Here is a 26,985-nt window from a genome sequence, read left to right on the forward strand (position 1 = left end):
GAATGGACACACAAACACCGAATGAGTGAAAATTATTCAACAAATCATTTACTTCCTCATCGTGAGTGGACTTTTTTCTTCTTTCTCTTTTTTCTTGCTTCGCGCTAAATTTTATTTAACAGCAAATGTAGGTATTTTATTATGTAAAAGAAATTTATTCACCTAAATTGGAAATTATATATGGAGTACAAAATACTTTTTTTGCTGTGATTTTTTTCAGTGTTTCTTTGAGTTTTTTTGGATATCAATTTTAAATCAGAAAGATCATTTAAATGCAAGATTATGCAATGAAATTAATTAATAGGCTTGATTTCAAATTGATTTCGACGTATGAAATGAAGATGATTTTGAAAATGATTTTAACTCATGAAAATTTCACGAAATGTTCTCTAAGAATTGTCTACAAAAGTCAAATTCTAAACCAAAATTCTTGAAATTTTCATGGGGGACATTCTAAAAATCTTCCTTTAACTGTATTCGAATTTTTAGGAAATAAAATGCATTTTATAAAATATTTGTGCAATTAAAGTTATTTAAAAAGTTTTCAAGTTTTACTAAATATTGTGCGAAAGACACCAAAAACATTTCATTTATTAATTTGAATGATTTTCTGTCCTAAATTATGTGTGTGATGTACTACTGATTCCGACGAAATCAATAAAAGATTTTTCAATAAGTAATTTCCGATTCTTTTGCTTTTTTATTATTTTTCTTTGTCTGAAACTTTGAGCATAAAGTTGTAGAATTAAGTTAAAAAAAAAGTAATTAGTTTTCTAACTTTTAATTTTAGTAATTTAGTCTTAATTTTAGTAATTTTTTTCGGTCAGTGGTTCATTTTATTCTTTATTTTTTTTGTAAAATTTTCCTTAGATTAACCCTGTTAGGCTACATGATGATTTTTTGAACTTTAAATAAATCGTACTTTTCACGAAGGACTTTATTATAAAAAGTCACGAATTGTGCTTCATTTAAATTATAAATAAGTTCCATTTGTTGTCTTACCTGTTAAAAGGAGTTTATTCACTTTGATGTTCATCCTATGAAAATACACAACTGAAAAAAATCCACAAAATAACAAAACATTCATAAAAAAAGAACCGAAAAGACTTTAAAAATTAGCAGATTCAAACCCTCCAATCATTGCAAAAAAAACATAATTTTTCAATTTCTTTCATCATTTTCTTTTTATTTATTTTTTAATTTTTTATACACTGAGGCGTAAAAAAAGGTTGTAATTTTCTTTAGAAGAAAAAAACATTAACACACATTTCGTGTATCAATCTCACAAAAATTAAACTTAATAATTAAGAATTAAAGGGGGGAGCATTCATTAACTTTTCTTTACTTTTTTTTTCATTTCTTCATTAAAAAAAATAACTAATCGCACGCATCGTTCTATTCTGTTTTGTTCTCTCACATAAGCAGCAGCACAACAAAATGAATAGCATCAGTCACATTAAAAAAAATTTGATTTGTTTTATACATCCTAAGAAGAAAAAGAAGAAGAAGAAGGTGGAAGGTTTTCTTCATCACAAAAAAAAGGGAAATTTGATTGTTTTTTTTTGCCCAAAGAATTTGAGATTCGAGGAGATTCTTTTGTTGTTGTCTAAAAGTAAACATAATTAATACATCATCCCCGGATGAACTCCTCCACTTCTTTGGAAATAGACATTTGGATTGCTACTGAGGGTCTGTTCCAGCGTCGTGTACACATTTGCGTCGTCTGGTCGCATAAACAGACCTGCAATGATTTTTATTTTCAAGAATTTTTTTTGCAATTGAAAACAATTTTAATAAAATATTGTTGAAAAATTCGAAAAATTCCCAGAAAATAAAAAAATAAAAATTTTGATGCAAAAGTGATTTTTTGTGCACTGTTTATTCAAAGAAACTTTGCACTGAAATGCTGAAATTCAATTTTGAAATGAAAATAAATAAGAAGTAGAACTAGAAGTTCTCCCTGATTGGTTACCCAGTCGGCACAAAAGGTCATTATAAAGTCTAATGTGCCGAAAATGATCGTTAGAATAACGTTGATTATTCGTCAAAAATAAGTCATTTTACGTGATAATGGGGAATAAAAAAGACCCACGTTGAAAGTCAGTACACCGTCAGAATAACGTTATTGGAAGAAATTTCTGACCTTTTTCTTACGTTGTACTGACCTTTAAAATTTGAGACCAAAAAGGGAAATTTTTGACATGGCATCTCAAAAAAAATTTCCCAAACATATTTCTCTCTCTAGCATACATGGTAGCATAGGATAATGGTGTCTTCTCTATTTCCCTACCAATATACCATATTTATTAATATGGTATATTTTACAAGGAATATTTATAATTTTTTTTCGATATTTCCTATATCTCAAATTTATATGCCGAAATACTTTACCGTCGCAAATAAGTCAAAAAGAACCTAAAATGGACCTTTCATTAAAAATTAATTATTTTTTATAAAAGTTTTTGAAATATTTCTGATGATGGAAAATAGACTTTGTCTTTACTGTTTATTTAAAATGTCTTAGACATCCTTCCTATTGCTTAAAATGCTGACCCGGCTTGATTCAAAGGCAATTAAATATCCTGAATATCGCGATAAAAATTATTGATACTCCCGGACACTTAAATCTACGCCATATCTCGTAGCTTAAAAATTTTTGTCACATATATTGTATTTGGCCGAAACGTTAAAATGAACAGATAAATGATATATAATGTAGAGGAAAAAGAGCTTTTTTTTAAATAAATTTTATTAGGTATATTTTTAAATAGATATCATATATTTGTATATCAAAAAGCAAAGTGTGCATCAGTAAATTATTTTATGTAAAACGAAAACATATTAAATGCGATCAAATTAAATATTAGTTAATCTTCAAGGAAACCAAGTTTTTACCTGAACCCATTTTCTCAGAAATATTTCTTTAAAAGTGTGTACCCAAAATGAAAACAGCCTAATACATTTTGTCTTATACGGATTATGACCTGCAAGCCTGCAATAAACATTTAAGAGATAAGGAGAGCAACCCTTGTAAACTGCAAAACAAGGGCAATTAAATTGCCTACCTGGGAATAATTTAGGGTTTTTAAGGACCTTAAATATTTATTTTGAAAAGAAAAATGTGAGATTTGGCAATTAAAGTTTATGCAATACATTATATGTACGTTAATGTATTTTTTCTCTTATTCTAGAAAAAAAAAATTGAAATAAATTGTAGGAAAATATTACAAGAATTTGATAAAAATCATTTCTATCAAATGATCTTATGGGTCTAATAGAAAAAAATATTTTTGTGATCTTTTTTATTGAAAAGAAAACAGATTAATTATTCTTAATTTTGTGCTCGCGACAGGTTTACATTTAAATCTTAAGAAATTCTATGCGGATTTCCTTACGTTTGGATGTCCCTTTTTGAACGCTTGTTTCCTCTTAGGGAATTTCTGAAATGGTCTTCCAAGGCACCTACGTACAATCTTGGTCACCCGCATAAGCATTCTTCCCTATTGTTATATGACATGCGCGAAATACTAAAATAGCGGCAATAAATGACGAATTTCTTAATGAACAAGACCTGGCGCACCCTCATTATGATCTCCTTTAACGATTTCATTGATCATTTTGCTCATTTTTATTGATTTATTCGAGAAAATCGTGAAAAACCTAAACCAAAACAAACGCCTGTCAAAGGTCAAAAGAAGAGTGCAGAAATACAAAAAAAAATATCCCACGCAGTCTTTCTCTTTCTGTCTCTTCCTCAACACCAAAGGTTGGTGGAGGGTAAGTATACTTACGGTATTCTGACGTTGAGATTTCGGCAGGAATTTTGGCCAAAGTTGATGGAGGGTCAGAAATTTTGTGCTTTCTTACGGTATACTGACGTTGTTAAGGAAGAAATTGAAAGTATATTTTTATATAATAAATGAGATTCTTCTGCTCAAAAAAGCTTCTAAAACGATTTGCTCTCTTTCAAACAATCATTTTAATGCATTTATATGCCATTTTAATTAGTTTTTGATGATAGAAAAAATTATTGATTTTTCATCTCACTGACCTTTAATGACTTACTTCTGACGATATTCTAACGTTTACACAAAAAATTGAATTTTAGCGAAAAAATTGAAGTAAATAAAGCAAAAACGTCTTTTAATAGCTTTTTGATCATCTACAAATAGAATTGTAATGTTTTAATGACTAAAACTTTGATTTCTGAAAAATGACTAAAAATGCCTCAATTTTTACTGACTTTACTTACCAAATAATAACGTTATTCTGACGTTAGAATTTAGTAAGCTAATGACGAAATTCTGACCATTTTTTACGATAATCTAACGTTATTATAACGTTAATAAATAGTAAGTAAAGTCAAAGTTATTATGTGTTAGCTGGGTAATTTTCGACTGATTCAAGTTTTTTTTTTAAATGAGTTTGGGGTGAGTTTCAGTGCAAAGTTAATTTAAATAGAGATTATGTGATTTTGTTTTAGTGATTTTTTTTTGTACAAAGTAGGTGATTGTGTGCTAAAATGCTCATTTAATTTAAAGAATTTAGAGAATTTTCTATAGACTTTCGTGTATAAATTTTTAATGAGTTTTTTGGGATCGTATCGGACTGTTCAATATTTCTTTTTGTATCTGTTCTATTTTACAGTACCGAAAAAATTAAACTAGATTCAGATTCAGATTTTATTTGAGGCGAATGCGTATAGTCGCTTTCATCCCACTGCGACCTGAAAGGTCTATTGTGGAAGGGTCCTCGGTTCTTTATCATCATTATCTGATATATATTGAAGATCGATATTGCCCAAGCCGAACGACAGCTCGCGGCAATTTCTTTCCTCATTGATCGGAATCGATCGCCAAAGGGTAGGCAAATGTTTCCATTCACCCTATCACAGAATCAACAAAGAGCGCTCAGAGGGTTATCATTTGTGAAACTGGATTTGTGTACAGATTGGAAAGTCATCTAGGTGTTACTTTCGTTCTCCGTATTTGATGCAAGAGGGCCATTGTTTTTTGTGGATGAGAGTGCATCATCTCTTTCTCTCAATCCAACAATCTGACCAACGTGTACCACTACAACGTTAGCCAGGCAGGGGCATTTTCATCTCTGTTTTTCGGCGTTCGCTTCCGTGTGCCTGAGAGAGACATACCCACAGCTGTGGATAGTGAACACAGCGTGAATACAGCATGCCTTCTCGGCGAGCACAGTACGATGTTTGCCTATCGAGATACAAACATCCTATCCCTTTACGGGCGGTACCGTCTGTATTCGAACCAGAGACTCTATGGACACAACTCGAGTGTTCTATCCACTGCTCCCTGGGCCCTCAAAAAATTAAACTATGTATTCTTTTATAGCACAATGTTGTGTCTTGGCTAAAATGTCTAAAAGTTACAATTTTTAGGAACTACAATTTTTTTCTTTTTTACAAAATAACCTCAAAATTAACCTCAAAGGAACCTTAAAATTCGTGAAGCAAATAAGATAGGTATTTATGATAAGTATTGATTTCATAGTTAACATTTGTAAAATTCTGCCTTCAATTGCTATAAAAATTAACCAATAGCGCCGTCACCATCTATAAACGCCTCTAGTGGTGAATTTCAAAAGTTTTGAGCATAAACGTCGACCCATTACTTGCTATAAAATGCTAAACTTTCAGAATTCACCTTTACGTGCATTTGCGTAATAAGACGAGGGCGCTGTTTATCGCTTTTATAGCAACTATAGACAGATCATGAGACAATACCAAACTTTTTGCTCTGTGTCTAGGGTGCTATAAAACTATTTTTTTCTCCCAAAATGCCAAAATCTTCCAGAAAAAAAAAATTCCACACAATCCATATCCTTTTCCAATGTTTTTAATGTACATTTTGTATATAGAAGAAAATTATGAGATTATGTAAAAGGTTAAAATGTGAATTATTAATTTAATTAATGTACCCACCTGCACCTGGATACCAACTGTGGTGGTGATTTAATTGGTGAAGTGGAAGAAATTGTGGTGGAATTTGTGTTGCGATGGGGAGATAGTAGCAAAGGGGGTAAGTCAAATGTGCACGAAAGTAATCATACATGCGATAATTCATATCAGCACCACCTGTGAAACCAGATTTTTTGTTTTTAGTTAAATTAACCATCATCATCTTCTTTTTCAAACAAAATTAACTTCTTTTCTTCTCTCTCTCTCTCTCCGCTATTCACTTTGTACAGAGAGAAGAAAATCAATTTAAAAAGCCCCGCGCCACCAAGCTATCGCGGCAGTTATGTATTATTTGAATTTCTTTCCGCCTAAAATTACCTCCCCAATTAGCCATTTATTAACCCCTCACGCGTTCTTCTGTGTGATTTGTTCCAAAGGAAAAAAGAGCAAAAACATTTTTTTCTGCTCTCCCCGAAAAAAAACTTTTCCACAACTTCTGCGTGAAAGAAAAGAAAAGAAGAAAAAACTTTCATTTCCCATAAAGTGCCATTAAAAGGCCTGCACGGAGAGCGAATAAAGCCATAAATGCACCCATGTGGAAGTTTTTTCCACACTTTGTATTAAATTTCAGATTAATAAAAAAAATGTTCGCATAATAGAAAAGTATTATAAATAACATAATCTTTCACCCTGCAATTGGACTATTTCTTCTTGTTGTTGGAAAAGCCAAAACACGACGTGCGTTTGAGGTTTAAATTCACATCATTCTTTTGATACAATTTTTTTTTCTTTTTCTTTTGAGTCTCACTGAAAAGTACCAATAAATGGATATTGAAGTAAAGAAGAAAAAGAAAAAAAAAACGACGACGACTTGCAAGAGAAATGTGCGGCAAAGAGGAAATAAAAATTGTAATAATCAAACATCAACACAACAATATAAAAAAAATAATCTGTGAGAGAATAAATCATATTTGTGCTTTTCTTCATCAACTTTTCTCCTTCTCTCTCTCACTCTTTTTCTCTCTCTTTTGTGGGTAAATCTTTTTCTATTTGAAATGAAGAGAATTGAAAGACGAAAATGACCAAAATAATCCAATAAGATCTCATTAAGAGAACGGATAGTTGAGTTGAGAAGATGAAAGAAGCAGCATGAAAAATAGATATGTTAGTGAGATGTGTCAGCACATTTCGTTAGCACAGTGATGGGCATACAATTTAGTGTTCGTTGAAGACGAATTAAAGGGCCATCAAGTACAGTAAAAGTTAAAAATTTGAGACAGAAAATAATCAAAGATTCGTCATGAAAATTGAAGAACGTTCTACGGTAAAGCATCACTGTTTAGATGAGAGCCACTATAACGAATTATTTGATACATATGCTATGTGTGGGAAACTAATAAAGCAGTCTATCCGAAGAATACTATTAAAAAGAACTATTTATTCTATTTTTTTTAATGTTAAAGACGTTGTAAATAAATTAACATTACGTAATACTTCTTTACAATCATTTGACAGTCTCTATTTTTAACGTTTAATAATTAATTTTTAATATTTTGCGATTTTTTTTTAAACATTTGACATTTTTATCCAATTTTGACGTTTAATGTTCATTTAATTCTCCATTTAATTAATATCTTTAGATCGATATAAATGTAATATATTGCGTTTCTTATTAAAGACGTCTAATTTCTAGTCCCACAAAATTCACGAAATTAAATTTGCCAGCAGGTGGCGCAGTTAAATTTTGAAACTATTTTTTTTTTCTAAACTTAGGTTAGTTTCTTTTCTGAAATTCATCTTTTTAAGTTTCCTCCATAAATCCTCATTGGAAATTTGATATAAATTAAAAAAGAAATTCTTTGATGGAACACAAATCGATTTCATAGATTTTTAGCCACAAATTAACTCTTTAGCGTCCGCATGAAATATTTCAACATGTGGTCTTCTTATTACGATATTTATTCTTAGTCTGAACGTTTTCTTCTCTATTCTCATTCAACACATTCCTAATTTTGAATAGCAATCAAATTCATTAAAATTCAATTTCATAAAATGTTTTACGTTTGGGGAAATGTAGGATCCAAATAACGCGAAAGGGTTAAACAAATTTAAAGAGATCCAGTTCGATTTTTTAGTGTTTTCGGATCAGATTACTCAGTCTTCTGTTGTGATTTACCCAAAAAACAAAATGATTAAAATCCCCCGAATACCCCCTCTCATGGCAAACGGAGGGTTAAGCAAATAAATAAAATGGCTCTATTTGCCTGTCCACCACTATGTACGTTAATTGAATTTTCTTTCCGTTTTAAATCAAATACCGTTCGAGGCTGTACGTATTTCATAAAATCGAATGTTGAGAAAAAAAACATTCTTGGGGCAATTTTTTGGGCTGTAATTTCCACAATTTTGCTTCTCAAGTCAGACCAATTTTAACTCGCGCGCGCGCCAATTACGGCAAAATTCTGCATGGAATATTCTTCTTCTGTTTTTTTTTGTTGTTTAGTGGCGGAGGCATCAGCAGAAAGTGATGGAACAATTGTTGGGCCGGAGAAGATGTTTACAGAAACACCGTAATAATTTCATTTAAAAGATTTGTGCGCGCGCGAAGAGCCTCACAACCTCCGTTAGGCCAATATGAAAAATATATCTTTGCTGTAAAACGCACAAAATAAAGAATTTATTTTGTGAGTTAGCATAAGTGCATGGCCTTATCGGTGAAATATGTCTCTTTTGCGTGGGTGTAGAGAAAATCAAAGAGAGCAAAAGACGCGCAAGCAAGAGGTGGCGAATAAATAGGAATATTTGCAAATAATCCGAATATTTCGTTAAGATGACACCTTATATGCTAATAACCGAATAACCCTTTAAGGCTTGAATTCAGTATTTTCTAGGCTTGAATTTACTACATTTTTTGAGCTGTGCTTTAAAGCTTTTTCTATTCAGTTTTGAGCCTTCTTAAGACTAAAATCAGATTAATTCTTTTTCAACTAGAATTTAGTACGTTTTAGACTTGATCTCTGCCCTATTAAGGCTTTACTTTACTACTTTTAGAGCTTGAATTTAAGTATTTTTTTAAGTTGAAAATTAAGTAGGGGAGACCGGGGTAAAAAAAGTCAATTTGCATAAATCCTTATCTGCAGGATTCCCCAAGGACAAGAAAATTTCCTCGATAGGTCATTCTTATAGGAAATTTCCTGGCCTACAACTTTGTCTCAGACCATTTTTCTCTATCTCCACGGGAAATACGAGTTTTCGAGCTTTTCCTAAACCCTTCCGCTTCTGACTTTTTTTAAACGCGGCGGGTAAATATAGTCACCAGTTGGCTAAATAGAGTCGGTCGAATTTTCCGACATTTCCAATGATTTCCCACCTGAGAGATTGACAGTAGTTGATAGCTAAACTTCTCACCTTTTGATCCGCGACAAGGAATTTCACTTTTATACGCACTAAAACAAGAAATTTTGCGATTTTCTCAAACACGCCATTTTGCAACAAATGGATAGAAAATATGTCGAAAATTTCGAACTCCCATATGATTTACATGGGTTGACCCGATCTACCCCAAGGGGTATGTTTTGATTCAAATAATTGTACACAAAAATCATTAATAGTTAGTGAAAAATACACCTTGGCAACGTTTTCTGCACTAATCCAGCTAGTGAGAAAAATTATCAGATTGGAAAATTGCTGAAGGAAAAGCTCGGAAAACGCGTTTTTCCCAATACGCAAAAGTTTGGGAAATGGGCCAAAAATTTATTTTCTTTTTTAACTCCTAAAGTACTGATCGCATAACCTCTAAATTACTGTCAAAAATTATAGGTTGGTAGGGCTTTCCACCAGAATTTTTTCCGATTTTTCCGATTAATAACTTCGGAGAAATTGGCATTTGAAAATTCGAAAATTACTTTTTTTACCCCGGTCTCCCCTACTTATTCTTCTTTGTTCTTCTCAATTAAAACCCTTTTTGGGAGTAAAAAGCGAAATTTTTTTAGGCTTGAATCAAATACTTCTAACCTAAGACTTGAATTTAGTACTTAAAAAAAAAACTTTAAAAATAGATTTTTTTCTGTTAGCATTTAGATGCTTTGGCTTGATCTTAACCCTTTTAGGGCTTGAATTTACTCTTTTAAGCTGAAATTAAGTACACTTCAGGTTAAAATAGTATTTTTTAGGCAGAGAACTAAAATACTTTTTTTTTTATTTTCCTTCTCAATTGAAGTCTTTTTCAGAATGAAAACCGGATAACTTTTTTTAGGCTTAAATCAAATACTTCTAAGACTTGAATTTAGTACTTTTTTTTCTTGAAGCTTTTCCCATTCAGTTTGAGCCTTCTTAAGATTGAAAATACCTATATATTTTCGGTTAGAATTTAGTATGCTTAAAACATGATCTTAACTTAATCCCTTTAGAACTTGAATATACTACTTTCAAACTGGAATTAGGTACGTTTCAGGTTTGAATTCAGTATTTTTTTAGGGCTGAGAAACTTTTTTTTTTTGAGTAATCACCGAAAACTTTTTTTGAGCTTGAATCAAATTACTTTCAAGACAAGAATTTAGAAGATACTTTCTGAGCTTAATTTTATGTAATTTTAAGCTTGAATTTATTACTTCTTTTTAGACTTTTGCACCTTAATCTGTCATCTTTCCTAACTAAAAAATGAATATTTTGATATAAATTTGAAAATCATCATAATAATTCCGGATATTTCCTAATTCAGTTAGACACCCCCTGTGCGCAAGCAACAACTTTTCAGTTTTATTATAAATCTGGACAGAATTGTGGATAAAATAAATATTTTATTTTCTAATAATAATACTCAATATATTCAATTTTATCTATATAAACAGATCATTTTTTATATTATTAGATTAAGAAGAAGTAGAGAGAAAAAAGGGTGAGCATAGATGGAAAATTTCTCGCAATTAGTCCATGAAACGGAGCGTAGAAAAGTGAAATTGTGACTAAATGATGTGAAAAATAAAATTTATAAACATGCATATTTTTGTACATAAAAGCCCACAAACATTGTACAATAACAGCATAGTCGAGCATATTAGAGGTGTGAGAGAAGTGTAAGAGAAAAGAAAGAAAGAAAAAGAATGGGATGTTGAGGAGAATATTTACATACATTCCGCGTAATATTATACAACAATTTTTAACACACAATAGTAAATTTGTTTAACAAGAAATTCTTCGCTTTTTTCACTTTGGCAAATAATCTCCGCATTAGAGATTAAATCTTTCACGCAGATAAAATGGATTGATTGACTCTGCAGAAGCATCTCAATTTTCTTAATTAAAAATATAAAATTATTAAAGTATTTCTTTAGCTACACCGCCGCGTGATTTTTATTCTTTATAAAGGAAAATCACCCAACAGTGACGCACGTTCCAACTTATCAAATATTCTTCTAAAAAAATATATATATGGAAACGGGATGCCTTTAAAACATGCAAAAATTGCAATTTATTAAACCTTCTTAATGATCTTTAATTATTTTGCAAAGATTTTATTGAGTTTTCTTATTTTTTATTTTAAAGTTTACAGTAGTGCCCCGCTTTACGTCTTTTATGACTTATCCAATCGTGCCTTATCTCATCCACGTGAAACATAGAAACATTGAAGTAATTTCTTGAATTTCCAATAGTTTAGATATTTCTGAAACATTTGTAACGAGCTGAATTTATGTAAAAAAAGTCAATAGAAATAAGAAAATCTTTTTAATAGCGAATAATTCTCTAAGTGCAATCAACAGAATGAATAACAAGATCAAAAAACCAAAAACAATGTTTTTGTGTTTTTTTTGTTTCAACATGAATGCGAAATAATTTCTTTCTCGTCCACGTGAAACATTGAAACACTGGAACATTTGCTCTTTTTATCACGATATTTATTCTATGAATGCTCTTATAAAAAAAGACATTTCATAGGAAAAATGTTTTCTTTAGCTTCATTTGCGCAAAAATGAATATTCAACTTGGAAAAAATAAACAAAATTCTTTAAAATTCAGGAAAACAAAATGTTTCACGTTTTTGATTACGTATGACCCAAAGAACGCGAAAAGGTTAACTGAATTTCCCCTCTCCCTTTTCCAACGTATCGGGAAAGCGGCTTTATCGGGAAATTCATCAACATTTCAATTTGAAAATTAATTTAAAAAAGAAAACAACAAATTTTTAAATATTAGCGTGATCATCAATAATAAATTTTAAATTTAACGCAACGCTGTGTTTTGGCTCTATAAAGGAGACTATTCAAAACTCCTCTATACACGGATCATTACCTCCTTTCTCCCCCGAAAACATTCCTTTAAAAATAATTTATAAACTTTCAATGCATTTCAGGCTTTCAAATTATTTTCTTTAACTCTCAAAATTATTCATTAATTAATCTCTAATTATTTGTTTTTTCATTTAAACATATTTCTCTTGTTTTTTTTTTACAACAGAAAAATATTTAAAATTTCATTAAAAAAAAATTAAGCAAAGTGCAATGTGCAAAGCATTGTGCAAAAGCTCTTAAATTATAATGATAAAATGTTAAATATGTATCAGGGGGCATTTAACTGATTCGCAATACAATTTATGATCAAACGATCGCTGTAGATTTTTAGATTTATTTTATGCCTAAAGATCACATGATCGTGATCACAAATTTTTTTTACTACGAAGCTTTGTAACGAAATCGCATGATTTTCTCACAAATATTTTTAAAGGATATTTCTTGAAAGATCGCGAGATTTTCTTTAAGAATTTTGAAGAAATGAAAAATTCTAATTTTTAATTGTTATAAGATTTATATTAAGTAAGAGATCTTCTCTTACATACATTCTTCATGATAAATACATGATTTTCTTCTTTAAGAATTTGTACAGATCGTAAGTTATTTCAAAAAGATTTGAAAAAGTATAAGATCACTGAATTATTTTTTTTCTCACACGATCGTAGGCTTTCTTTTTCCAAATTAAATCATGCTAAAAGATTACAAAATTCCTTTGTAAATTTAGTTCAACGCGAGATCACTAAATAACCTCAGGAAGATCTCAAAGATTATACGAAGATCACTAAAAAAAATTACTTCAATATTAGATCTCACAATGATCTCTAAAAGATCTCAAAGATCGCATTAATTGCAACAGTTATTTGCCCTCTGATTCAAAACTAAATAAAAATATAAAGAGAAAGACCAAAAAAAAGAGTTATTTCTTCTTACCTCCTCCTAGCGTTGCAATGACTTGATGCTTTGTATTTTGGTTACTTCCACCACCGGTGCGTCCACCCTCGGCTGCTGCCGTGCTATTCCCTGAATTATTATTCCCCATCACGCCATACTTGATGGGCTTAAAGTGGAAGAATGATGGCGAATACCCCGATGCTGTGCGACTGAGTGAGCTGCAGCGTTCCTCACGATCCTCCAGGTAGAGCCCCTCCTTGCCCATGGCTGCCAATTGTCGGCCCTTTGGCATAAACATCACGAGGAAGACTGTGGCCGATGTGGCGATCAAACCAAATGCCAGGCATGCATCGCGATGCCTCTCAGCCACTGCAAGGCCACACAGTGTCCATCCCAGCCAGATGGGGATGCATCCCCCAATTGACAGCCCAATGTACGTTGCTTCGCGATAATTGTCACGAATCCCCCGTGATTTGATGGCCAGCACAGCCACGAAGAGTATGAGGAAGACAACGTAGATGAGACTGAGAAGGTGCTCCGAGAAGGGGGTGTGACACAGATGAACTGACTGCTGGATGGGTGATGTGTTGGATGCCAGGAGAATGGTGTAGCGTGTTGTGGGTGAGGCAATCACTTCGGGTGGTGATGTGAGCAGCCACTGTGCACTGACGGCCACTTGAATGAGGACGGCAAAGAGCAGGAGGAGCCCCTGATAAGGGTATGGGAGGTACACACCCCCATTGATGCTGATGAGGAAAACACATTTCACGAGGAGGGAGGCAAAGACAAGGGCAAAGGCCACACCAGAGCCAAAACGAATAATCGCACACGATACCACTGTGGGACGTGATGTGACAATGGCAGCAATGCCAGCGCATGCAAAGAGTCCCAAAAGGAGCATCTGGCCGAGGAAGAGATGCCTCCTACTTGGTGAAGTTCTCCACACTTTGCACAACACAAACACCTCAAATCCCACCATTGTGATCATCGTGATGATGCTGAGGATTAGCACAGGCACCACCCAACCCTCCTTGCGCAATCCGATCGTGTGTGTGGGTACAATTGTTGGTGGTGTGGCATTCCCAGCTGCCTCAGCTGTTGTCCTCGCCGTTACAATCATCCCCGCAAGGGATGTTGGCACCCCCCGTATGCTCGGTGGCTTCATCGTTGCCACCGTTGGGGGTACCACAAAGAACTCCGTGGACATCTCCAAACGATGCGCCTGTGCTGATGAGACATTACTCTCAATTTGACTATCCGCAAAAATAGGGGGATCAATTTCATTGGTAAACTCATCACTCTTCCGCCCAATGATGTCGTTCGCCGTGAGCCGATGCAAGTGCGTCACATTTGCGCGCACAGCAGCACTACTAGTCCGTTCTTCACCACTATACCGATGCCGCGGTGAGATGCGATCACCGAATTTTGGTAAATTCACGCGATTCCCATCACCACCCGTATCCACGGAGACGCTAAAGTAGTCCGACGACGCTACGGTGAGACGTACAAGTGTGGCCAGCGTCGCCAGTAGCAGTGCACCCGCCGACTTGGCTGGCTGACGAGCCATAACTACAACAATCCGTTGAGCCGCCGCCGCAGCGCGCTTACAATCACGAACTTTGTCTTATCCGTCGATGGCTTCTTTGGCGCGCGCACTCCTACCAACAACTTCAGCTCTCCTCCTCACCTACGTGCCTCTCTCACTCACTCTCAGCACCGCAACAGCAAGGCCCTGTTGAGGGTTTCTTCGCTTTTTGACTGTCTTGCGCGCAAAAGATTCTGTCGTTCTTGTGGATGATGATGATGATGGAGAAACCGGTTGAGGGTACAGGCGTTGTGTTAATTCTCTCTGTCTGTACATATGTGCATATTACATATAGCATTTATATGAGATATTCGGTACCATAGAGGTTCTATTTGCAACAACAACAACAAAAGGGGCTCAGCATTGCAACAATCGCGACAGTTTCCGCTTCATTCAGAATTGGCGACATTGTTGAATCCGTTACAAATTAATTCATTGAAATTTTTAAATTCAAAAACTATCCACCATTTTGAATTTTTCCCAAAAATGTATCTCACAGATGAAAAGAATTTAAAAAAAAAAAGGAAAAACGAATTAAAAATTTTAATTTTGACTAAAAACGTAGTTAGAAAATGTAAAAAAAAGGAGAGAAAACTTTGCATTTCAGAGCAATGGAAAAAATTAATTAGATTTAAATTAAAATGAAAACAAATCTAGAGTCTCTTTGCAACAAGAATGAAACAAAGAGACACTAAAATAACGAATCTATTTTATGATGACGATATTTTATTCTTTGATTGGTTTTCGGAAGAACTTTATGATTAACTGACAAATTAATTAGTCTGTCTGCACCATTTGACGCTTTAAATCATTTAGAAAGTAATTTGAATATTATAAATTGAAACAAAACTAATGATGTTTCATGTTTCACTGTTAACTCATTAATTTCCGCACAAAAAGTAGTCTGAGACTTTGTAAGTTTATGTTGTAACAATCTAAAAAATTTCTTCTTGACAATGTAAAATGCAATAGAAAGGCATCAGCTTCTCTATCCCAGCGACGTTTTGACACATTTATTAAAATTAGCTGTTATTTGGCTGTGTTTATCAATTTTCATAAACTTTTGTCTATTAAAAAAAAAGTAACGGAACCTGAAGATGATAATAAAATCAAAACGTCGATGAATATAGGAATTTAACGCCTTCTAGTGCTTTTCTAACAAATAATTTTTCGAGAATTTTCCCCTAAAAGAATCTTCACTGTTTCAGTTTTCTTTATTTCGAGAATAATTAGAATTTATTTTGCAATGCTTAGCCCCTTTCTTGGAGTATTCTATATTCTCTATATATGTAAAGCTATGTAGGTATACTACATATATGTATATATACCACATTTGTGCGCGCTGTCTCAAATTATTTTTTCACACACAACACATGCACGGAGAATTCTCTTCGTCTTGGAGAGTCTGTTGGTGGATTTTTTTGTGTTCTTTAATTTTTTCTTCTTGCCCCTTCGCATCTAGAACTGCAACATTGATTTTAAACGATGATGGATTGCGTTTGACGCGCGGGAGGTGAAGCCAAATGCACAAGAATGTACATACGTATGTTTAAAAGCACCAACAAATCACCTCTTTGGCACACACTCCATATATAGCTCTAAAAAGCTCCTCCAACTCCTTGAGCTCGTTGATTTTTCTTCCTTCTTCTTTTACCAATTACTTGGTACATAGATAATCCCATTAATCATTCACTTTTATTATCTTTTCTCAACAACAAAAAAACAATAATTTTTCGCACTTTTAGTTGTCCATTTGGAAGGATTCTTTTTTTTTAAATTCCTTCTTCTTTTGGCACAGAGTTAGTCACACAAAAGAAAAAATTAAAAAGTTTATGCACAAATTGAGAGATTTTATTAAACTTTTTTTTAATTTAACCAACTGTCCATCCAAAAATCATTTTTAAAAGCGAAGAGAAAAAAACTGTCTGAAAACACGAAATTCGCGAGCCAAAAACCAACAATAAAAAAATCAACCAAAAAAAGAAAGAAAGAAGAACAACTTAATGGGCAACTCGTGCGATCGGAGAGTGGCCTCTCTAATTTTCGTCTTTCAACAAGGAAAGCTCAAAATGAACTGAAAAATTGTGTATAGACACACGGTGCGATGCAAAAATTTCTCGCATTTTGTGTTGTTGGTGTTGATTCAATGGCTCGTTTGGTGGAGAGGAGAAAATAATAAAGAAAAATAAAAAAGCCCTCTGAAAAATATCTCTCTATAGGCTAAACAACACAACACACCGTGAGCAGAATGCAGAAAAGAGAGAGAAAAGAACATTCCGCGCGCAGCAGAAGGTACATATAAGATGAAAAGGTAATCACGAAGATGCTTCCTAATGCAAGAGGTACACGTGAAAATTATATTTTAGTTTTTACTGATTTTCTTAAATAATTATTTTTTTATAGCTGAATTAAAATTAATTTCTCTCTAGAAAAATTCATTCTTTGAGGTTTTTATGATCATTTCTCTCAAAAATCTTTTCTTCTTTTTTTCTTATATGTATGTAACTTGGAAGATTTTTTTTGAGATTTTGACGGTTAATAAGGATAAATCGTAACATTTTTCTGATAAAAAAGAAAAATGAAAGATTTAATCTAATATTCCAGAACTCTTTCTGAAAAGTGTTTAATGGATTTTTAAAGTTAAAAGTAGGTATTTATTTTTTTTTTATAACATGATTAAAAAAGAAACAAAATTGTCAAAATTTTAGAATATGTTTGTGTAGAATATAAAAAAAATATCTTACAACTCTCAATTTGTATAAAAAGTATAAAGTAGATTTTGGGACAGAAACGACCCATTTGTTTGTGAAATTTCAACAATGAATTCAATAAAGTTTTCTTAAAACATGTTTTTAGTTGTTCTTTTTTTTAACTACGTTAAGCGTACTTCAGGTTTAAGCTGAACGTAAGATTTTGAGGTTCTACCTAATTTTTTAAGCTAGTTCATATAATGTTTTAGGTTGAGTTAAAATTGTTCATGCCAGGCCTATTTTTTTCAGTTAGGCCTAAGTTGTGTTTTCCCTGACTAACCATAAAACTTTTAGGCAAACTTATGTTTTCTTAAACCAGTCCTAACTCAGGTCTGCCGAATAGGGGCCTAATGTAGTTTTTAAATGATTTTTAAGAATTTCTATACGCTAAGACAGTCAGGTATAAATATTTTGATCATCTTTGGACGTAACTATTGGTAGAAATTGTCAAAAAAATGCTTTCTGTCCCGATTCATCTCGACATAACCTTAAAAACTTAAAAGCCTGAGTTTAAAAACAACTTTAATCTGGCCAAAGAAACGGAATTTCACCCAAGCTAAGTCTTATGTAAATAGGCACTTAAGTTTAAGATAAGGAAATAAAAATAAACTAACTTTTTTGTTTTAGAAGTTTCCAAATTGCTAGACTTATATTTTTCTTCAAATGGCGCTTTTGGCGGGATTTTTAGATTTATGAATAGGGGTAACTGGGGTAAAATGGTGAATTTGAAAAAAAAATAAAAATTAATAACTCAAGAAGCAGTGAGAGCTAATCTGTCTAATTTTGTCAGTACACTCATGCCTTGGCATAAGATAGTCTAGGATGTACTGCTCTCGCGTATTGAAAATAATGAGTGTGAAGAGTATATCCTAAACTATCTTATGCCAAGGCACGACTGTAGTTGCACTTTATACCCCTGCCTAAACCTAGAAAGTTTCATAATAATTGATCCAATATTTTGGCTTTTATTTGAAAAACAAATTTTTCTAACCTCAAAGTTACTCTGACCACTCAACTACAAATTCAGTTTTGGCGAAATTCTCTGCAATTTTTTTGATCCAAATGCATTTTTAGACAGAGTAACTATTGCTAAACACGAATCTAATCTGAATTTTCCGAAAAAATTTTCCGAGTTTTCCCGTAAAACACTGATAGTAAAAAGTACCGCTTGGGGCAAAATGGTGAATTCGGTGTTTTTTTAAAATAACTTCTTAAATTTTTGAAAGAATAATTTCCCCTAATTAGTATAACTATTATATACAATTTGGGATGTTTAATCACTTACTATTACCAATTTTTATAAACTAAAAAAATAAAAAAGGCAATTTCTTAAAATTAACGTTTTTTTAATTTTTTGTATTTTTTTTATTAAAAAAGAGTTTTGGTACACAAATCTCTCATTCTCAATAGATATTATAGTGCCTTGCTAAAATAATTTCATTAAATTAAGATAAGCGAACAAAAAACGCAATTAACCGTTTTACCCCAGGATTTTTGAAACAGGCAAATTTGGAAGGGTTTGGAAAATGGCGTGAAAAAGCATTTTCCCATTGAGATAGAGAAAAATCGTCTGAGACAAAGTTGTAGCCCGGAAAATTTCCTATAAGATAGTTCTCATGGGAAATCTCAAATATTTCCATGGAACTCAGGAAAAATTATCTCCCAAAAATTCACCGAATTACCCCAGTTTCCCCTATTGAAGTTTTAAACTAATAAACTGATAAAATTAATAAACTTTCAAACTTATAATCAAATAAAAAATTAGGAATTTTCAGAGAATTTTGAAAGAAAAAAGAAAAAGTTTGTATTCCAATCAACCCTATCCCTTACAATAATACACCGCACAAAAATTTATACTTCTCGTGTACTGCCTGCAGTATGTGCCTGGCTGTACTGTATGCGAGATTCAAATATGTGGAGCAAAAATTGTATTATTGTGTTTTTATTTTGTGCAAATAGTTGAGAGAGAAAAAAAGATTGGAAATGAATTGGAGCTTAAAAAAATGCAATAATTGCAATTTTCTTTTAATCACACACAACCCGTACAATTTTTCCCTCCCGCACCATCGCTGATTTTTCTCTCTCTCACTCTTATTTTGCTTTTTCTCTGTTTAATATTTTTGCACACATCTTTTCATCTTCTTTTTGCATTTTGTAAATATCTCCTCCCAAACATTAGTTTTATGCTTATTTCGTTGGAAAAAAATTAATAAATAAAATATAAAACAACAACAAAAAAATCTCTCTAAAATTGCCTGAAATTCTTGTTTCTCTTTCACCTCCACTTTACTCATGGAATTCAATATGTACATACATACATAACATATGTATTATAATAATGCAAAAGAGATCGAATTGAGAGGAAGAAATTTTATGTTTTTTTTTCTCTCTCAATAAATCTCTCATCAAATAAGTATTTACTAATTTAATTAATCTTTAACTAATATACCTTTAATAATTGGTTGTTGATGGAGTTTTCCCTTTGATCGCATATCTTATACAAAGTATTTCAAAAGAAATTGTGCTAAAAAGAAATGATTTGTAATGTACCTAATATTATGCTGTTTAATTGCATTTTAATTTGTTTTCCAAAGAAAGTTCTCATTCGACAACATTTTAATATTCATGTAATGTTTTATTTTCTAACATTTAACGATTTTTCTTAGCAAATTTCAATCCATTTTTCTTTGATAAGAAACCAACAAAAAAATGCAAGACGGCGAATCTCATTGCATTGGTGCCATAAAATATTTTTCAATTATAAATTTTGCAAAAGATAAATTTCTGCGAAGGCACAAAATATATTGCAAAAGGAGACACATTATAAAGAATTGATATAAAAAGCCAACATAGAGTGGTTGTTGCGGTGCAAATTACTCAATGGGGCCACACCACAAGTCTTTTAACAGCTAAAAAGCATTATAAAGGTACGCGCGACAGACACTTTTCTCGCACAGAAAAGGGTGGCATAAATTTAAAAGATTGTGGTGCAAAGAGTAAAAAAATGCGTAGGAGGATTTATTCTTCCATGCAGACAATTTTCTTTTATTCTTCTCTTCTTCTCAAAGCTTTGTGATTTTTTCTTCTTCTTAATGCTGATTTGAACGCATTTTGAGAGTCACTTTGAAATTTATGCAGCGTGTCGCCTAACTTGTGAGAAGACGAACGACAAAATGTTTGTCTCTTGATGAATAACATTAAAGAAGAAGAGATTTCTTCGTGTGTGTGAGAGAAAGAGAAAAAGAATTTATGCTGCGATAAAAAATTGTGAATAAACCTAAATAAAATTAAATGTAGATATTTCTGTGAGAGGTGGCCTCTTGAAGTGAAAGAAATTTCTCATTTTTTAGTTAACTTTTGGCATAGAAAAGATACTGAATGAAAAGAGCTAAAATGAGGTATTTTATATAAATCAATTCTTTTTGGCGCTTTTTCCTCTCTTTTCTTTGAATCTTCCATTGCTGAATGAAGATGAGATTTATCTAGATTAGAGCTGCATTAGCTGTGTTTTGATTGCTAAAATCAGTTACAGAGAGCAGCAAAATTAGGCGGTCGTTTAGTTAATTAATTGAATCAAATTTTGTTGTTCTTTGTTTTTTTCTTTTATTTTAAGAAACTTAAAGGCAAAAAAAAATTAATGCATAAGAAAATTCTTTTTGATCTATTTTATTTGTTACAAAATTTAATCTGCAAATTGTTCTATTGTCAGTTTATTTTATTTCATCAGCAGTATTTTTAGTTATTCTGTTAAAAACCATTTTTTGCTAAAGTTTCATTTTTTGATCAGAAAATTGGAATTTTTATCAAAAAATTCTGAATTCAACCTGATCAAATAGCACACTTTTCTGACAAAATTGAATATTCTTCCTGAATTGAAACATTTTTCTGACCAAAATTACCATTCTCCTGACTAAAAACGAAGATTCTCCCGACCAAAACCTGATCAAACGCAGATTTTTTTTTGACCAAAATCTCAATTTTCTGACCAAAAGATTTAATCCTGTTAGTAATTTAATATCAGAAGTTCCAGTCTATATATTATTTTATTAATTTGTGCTTCATTCCGTTTATAAGTTTTTTTATTCTTTCAGCAGCTTTTTTTATTCCGTCAGCTAATTAAATTATTCTGTAAATGAATAATTTAATTTTAATAGAAAATAATTTCTTTTATTAGCTACACAATGTTATTACATCTGAATTCTTTCCTTAGGAATATATTTGGTTTATTCTTTTTCTTTATTCTGTCAGCAAAATTTTTATTCCATCGTAAAATTATTATTTACATATTTTGTTTGAAAAATAAACCAATAAATTATTTCCTTTTATTTTATTTACAATAGTTTCTCTAAAACAAACAAAATATCTGCTGATAGAATAAAGTATATTTAGTGCGCTGACAGAATAAAAAACTCTGCTTACAGAATAAATAATTCTGCTGACAGAATAATTAAAACTGTTAAATATTTTGACAGATTTTTGATCTTTCTTTAACCCAATCTTTTGTCCAAATAGTCAAAAAAAAATAAAATTCTAAACTTTTGGGGTGTTTTAACACCCTCTTTAAAATAAAAATCAATTTTCTTCTTTTTTTGTTTGTTCTTGTGTGTTCGTTTAAACAACTTTATCACAAGAAAATAATTTAATTTCTTTTCATTTTAGGTTGAAAAATCTCAACTTATATGAGATGAATTCCACACAGCTTCATTGCACTCCTCAATTTTCCACTGAGAGAGATTTTTTTTTAATAAAATAAAAGTCTTGCGCACAAAATATGCAGCGCCAATTGAAACGCGATGATCACTTTAATGGTCTTGTAACACGTAATTTTTCATCTTCTCAAATGATGTTTAATAATGCAAAATTTCCTCCCCCGCGCGCTGTTTGCATGAAATTCCACCGAGAGATGAATTTTTCAGGCAAAGTGGAGAGAAAAAAATGCATCAAATGATCATGAAAGTGATCGCGCGCATTGCGGAGGAGAAAAGAGAAATGGCTTTGAAAAAAAAAAGAAAATTCTTCTTCTATGTTTTGCAACAATGTTTATTTGAGATGATTTTCTTACTCACCTTTACCGGCTCCTGCTACGATGTATCCATTGCTTCCCCCTGAGCCTGTTGCTCTAGCTTCTCCTTCTTGGTATTCTCGAGCTGTTCCAGCGTCAACAGGGACACACCGAGTTGATCTTCACGCGTAAAGGGTTGCGCCATGATGTGGAGCCAACGTTTGGCCAATTGCATGGCCTCTTCCGTGCTGAGGTTGCAGTAGTTATCCGTGAGATGCTGCTGAATCCATTTGGGCAACTTCCCGCGCTTATCCTGCCGCGAGAAGCGCTTATCGGCGAAAATCATTATCCCGTAGTCCGTCTTCCCGCGAATAGCCCGCCCCACGCACTGAGCTGCATGTCGAAGGGCATCAAAGGTGAGAAAATCATTTTCTCTTATTTGAAATTGATCCCTGAGGTAGTCAAGGCGAGCCTTGAGGATGCGCGACTGTGTGTACACGTAGGGGATGCCAAACATGAGAACAGCACGTCCTGCAAAGTCAAATTTTCAGTATTTTTATTCGTTGAAAAAAAAAAATCTTTGTGAGCCTCTCGCGCGTACCTAAATGATGATCAAAATCAACCCCTTCAGACACTCTACCCCTGGCCACAGCCAATAGAACAGCTCCTCTGCCGCATTCACACGCCTTGACGTAGTTCATGAGGGCATAGGACGTCTCAGCACTATCCTGCGTCTCAATGAACAACAACTTGTGCCGCAGCAACGTATCGACGATCCCCTGATCGTACCACGCCGCCACAACAGACTCCAAGTACAGGTACGACGTGAAGAAGCAAACAATCCCATCTGGCACCGTCTTTGCCGTCTCCACGAGCAATTGCCCATAATTCCGGATCACCGCCGAATCCTCCCTTGTCTCGAATTTCGATGAAATTGTCACCTGATCATTCCCCTTGGACACAATCATCGGCAGCAGGCATGGCCGTGCCAGGGTCATTGTGAATGAGCTCATGACCACCGGATCGAAATCCAGGATTTTCGGATACATATCCATAGGGGAGAGTGTTCCAGACGTGATGACAACACTCTGGAAACGATTGAAGATCGGCCGAACGGCAATGGAGGAATCGAGGCAGCTAAAGTGGAGGATCGGATTGGACACGGTGGGGGTTTTATCGTCAAATGGCTCAATGATGATGGTGAAGCCTTTTGTGTAGGTGGACACCAGGGTGGCAAAATGCGTTATCTACGCGCCGAGGAGGAAGAGAGAGAAAATCTCATAAGAAAATCAGTTTTGTAGTTTATGTGATTCTACGGTTGACCATCGTGGAATGCGTGCAAATTCATTTATTAGTTTTAAGTTTTTTTTAGTCCAACGTGAAACATAAAAACATTGAAACATGCGTTCTTTTATCACGATATTTATTCTGTGGATGCTTTCAGAGGATTTTTTTTTTCAGTCAGAACGTCTTCTTTGGCCTCTTTTGCGTGAATTTGATGTTTTGTAACTTGGAAAAACATTTAAATTAAAAAAAAAAAAATTGGAAAAATAAAATATTTCATGTTTGGGTCTACGTGTGACCCAAAAAACGTGAAAAAAAACGAAAACGGGTTGGCTAAAAGCAGAACCTTCTTGTTCAAGTCTTTAGAAATTGTGAGAAATTACTTTAACCCCTTAAGGACAACAGTTTATTGATTTAGGTCTTTACTCTGACCACAAGTAAGAAAGTTTTGGTGGGAAAACAAAATCGGGATCTTGTAATTTCTTATTTTTCGTTCTTCTCAATCTTGTGAGTACTACCTAAAGATGTTCTCTGTCCTTTTTTTTTGTTTTTGGAATATTCAGAATTTCTGTATCAAATGCAACTAATCATAAAGAAAATTTATTATAAAAGAGATTAAAAATAACAAATTATTGGAAGAAAACGTTCCCCAGTGAACCGTAAAGGGGTAAATCCATCCACATCTAGGTCTTAAAACTGCTGCAATTTTTTATTTTATTGTTTTAGTTATCAAATGCGGTAAGATGTAGTTAATTTCAATACAAATAACACAAGGAAGAAAATTTGAAAAAAAATTCCCACTTTCGAATGTCTTAGAAAAGATTCCATAACCATACTCCGGTACTAGAAATGGGGCAAACAACAATATTTACTAAAAAACAAATACTAAAAATTCTTTACAAATCAGCTGCCGGAAGAAAAAAATTATTCCAATTTTTCTATTATTGATTTACACTGTAACAACTGAAAATTAATAGATAACAATTCGATAGAACTGAAAAAATATTACTCTAAAACATTAGTTTAGAAAAATAAAATGATTGATTTCCGTTTGTTTTGACCGTTTTGACGCTGTTTTAAGTAAAAATTATAAAGTTATTGGAATGTTTTGTTTCAATTTTAAGACTTGTAGTTAAATAAATCCTAAGAAATTAATGTTAGGGGAGAGCGGGGTTAAAAAAGTCACTTAAGGGTTTAGAAAAAGCTCAAAATATCATATTTCCGAAATAGATAAAGCGAAATGTATAGCTCATTTTTATAGGAAATTTACTGCCCTATAACTCTTTCTCAGATCATTTTGTTCTATCTAGCTAGGAAATATGATATTTTAGGCTTTTTCCAAACCCTTAAGTGACTTAATTAGCCCCGCCCTCCCCTAATTTCATTTAATATCTTTAAAATTGTTAAAAGCGTTGAAAGATGGGGAAGAATTTCCAGTCAATTTGGGATTTTTATTGGGAAAATTTCTTAATGATTGTTCTCGTAATCTAACTTCATTTTTTTTTCTTCAAAAGAAAATGATTTTATCTATTTTTTTATGACTTGTGAAAAGTTTAAAAGGTAATTTTATTACTTCCACTATTACAAAATATTAAAAAAAAAAACCTTTTAAATCACAAACTAACGTTCTTTTTATCAAAGATTAATAACTTTAAATTAAATCTAATTTTCAGTCAGTAGCAACAGCTGTGATTCCTTCAAAGAGCGTATCTAAGCTCAATTCTCGGGACTTTTTCTTATCAGCCAAAAATTAAGGAAATTTAATGAGAAAATTGAGACTCACCACTATGAGGCCCCCAAATTCCGTCATATCCGTGATCTCGAGTGTCCTCAGGAGGGAAGCCAGTCGCTCTGCACAGAAACGCAGCGGCTTCCGCTCAATACAAACTTTCTGCTGGCAATCCTTGAGGAAGCCCGCCGGGGACTCCTGGACAACATGCTGAACCCGCAGACGTGTCTTGAGGTACTCCACAAAGCGCCTGAGGAAGCCAATAAAATGATCCGCCGTCCGGATATTCCCTGGAACGACTTCCTTCAGGATCTCATCCGGTAGGACGGGATTAGCGAGCATTAGATCATTCTCACGTGCTTCCGTGGCATCTTTGAGCCCTTGCACGAGTTTCTGGTACTCACTCGTGAGTCTCATTGTGTCTGTTTCCTTAATCCCAGTGATGGTCTTCTCGAGAGCCTGAATGCTATTTGTTCCACGCTCAATTGTCCGGCGATTGATCTTCACGCTCATGGATTCAATGCAGACATTGTCAATGTTGTGGGCTTCATCGAAGATGATCACTGTCTCCTTGGGGATTTCCTTGGAGACAACTTCTGCAATCTTCGGGTCCAGGAGGTAGTGGTAGCTGTAGACAATGATCTGAGCGTGCTGAATGAGGAATCGTGCGAGGAAGTAGGGGCACCAGTTGCGCTCCCTGCCGAATTCCTTGAGATCATCGAGGGCATAGATTCCCGTGGGGATGTGGGACTCCTTCCCTTCGAGATCCCATCCCTCGTAGTACTGACACGCCGGGATGGCATCATCGTAGCGCCTCTTGTCACGAATGTAGCTCGCCGTGAGCCCGTAGCAACGTGCATCGACAATCTTCCCCTCACGCTCACGACTTATGTCCGGATGTACACACATATTCTTCCGGGAACTCAGTACAATGCCCAACATACTGGAATCTGGGACTTGATGATCTTCATAGTATTTCATCAGTTGCTTCAATTCTGCGAGAACTTTCTCAATTTCCGGCACTGTCCGGGAGCAGTAGACCAACTTGCGCACTCTGTGGGGATTCTCAAGCATATACGCCACCACAAGGGACAAGATTGTGACTGTCTTCCCCGTCCCGGAGGGCATTTCCAGTAAACAGTGCCCCTTTGCATCGAGACTCCGCTTCAGCTCCAGCATGTAGGCATACTGTTCCGGGTAAATATACTCATACGGGAAGTAAACCAGCAAACCATCCACATTTATCCTGTTCAGGAAGAACCTATTAAACATTCTTCATCTTTTAATTCCCTCATTCTTCCGTACTTACTTCATTTTCTTATGAGATTTCTTCGATTTCTTCCTCCTGAACTTTGTTTTTGCTTCACTTTCCGGGTTGTTTTGTGTTTCATTCAAGTATGTTTCACAACACCTTCCGCGCTTCATGCTAATTTCGCGAATTTCACAATGTTTCACGCAACCTTCAAATGTTTCACGGAAGTTTCTTATAAAAGTTTCACACTTTCGCAGATCTTCTCACGTCTTTAGCTAAAAA

The 26,985-nt window shown here is 33.6% G+C and overlaps 2 protein-coding genes across 20 annotated transcripts; both read right to left on the reverse strand.

Annotated features, from left to right (window-relative positions):
* Positions 1-1,157: 1,157 nt before the first annotated feature.
* Positions 1,158-16,763, reverse strand: LOC129795293 (uncharacterized). 17 transcript variants are annotated; one of them, XM_055836393.1, is made up of 5 exons: positions 16,230-16,762; positions 16,018-16,150; positions 13,141-14,954; positions 5,948-6,100; positions 1,158-1,741 (listed from the first exon to the last, which is right to left on the reverse strand). In XM_055836393.1, exons 3-5 carry the CDS (start codon positions 14,666-14,668, stop codon positions 1,623-1,625), a joined length of 1,800 nt encoding a protein of 599 aa, XP_055692368.1. In that variant the 5' UTR covers positions 14,669-14,954; positions 16,018-16,150; positions 16,230-16,762; the 3' UTR covers positions 1,158-1,622. The 17 variants fall into 17 exon arrangements, with proteins under 17 accessions (XP_055692368.1, XP_055692367.1, XP_055692370.1 ...); XM_055836392.1 differs by having other exon boundaries at positions 16,015-16,763; XM_055836395.1 differs by lacking the exon at positions 16,018-16,150 and having other exon boundaries at positions 16,257-16,762.
* Positions 1,638-26,876, reverse strand: LOC129795288 (general transcription and DNA repair factor IIH helicase subunit XPD). 3 transcript variants are annotated; one of them, XM_055836384.1, is made up of 5 exons: positions 26,761-26,876; positions 25,506-26,697; positions 23,040-23,685; positions 22,503-22,969; positions 1,638-1,741 (listed from the first exon to the last, which is right to left on the reverse strand). In XM_055836384.1, exons 1-4 carry the CDS (start codon positions 26,874-26,876, stop codon positions 22,518-22,520), a joined length of 2,406 nt encoding a protein of 801 aa, XP_055692359.1. In that variant the 3' UTR covers positions 1,638-1,741; positions 22,503-22,517. The 3 variants fall into 3 exon arrangements, with proteins under 3 accessions (XP_055692359.1, XP_055692358.1, XP_055692357.1); XM_055836383.1 differs by lacking the exon at positions 1,638-1,741 and adding an exon at positions 21,455-21,562; XM_055836382.1 differs by lacking the exon at positions 1,638-1,741 and having other exon boundaries at positions 22,459-22,969.
* Between the last annotated feature and the right edge of the window lie 109 nt (positions 26,877-26,985).

This window comes from Lutzomyia longipalpis, chromosome 4 (genome assembly GCF_024334085.1).
Source record: "Lutzomyia longipalpis isolate SR_M1_2022 chromosome 4, ASM2433408v1".
NCBI classification, from domain to species: Eukaryota; Metazoa; Arthropoda; class Insecta; order Diptera; family Psychodidae; genus Lutzomyia; species Lutzomyia longipalpis.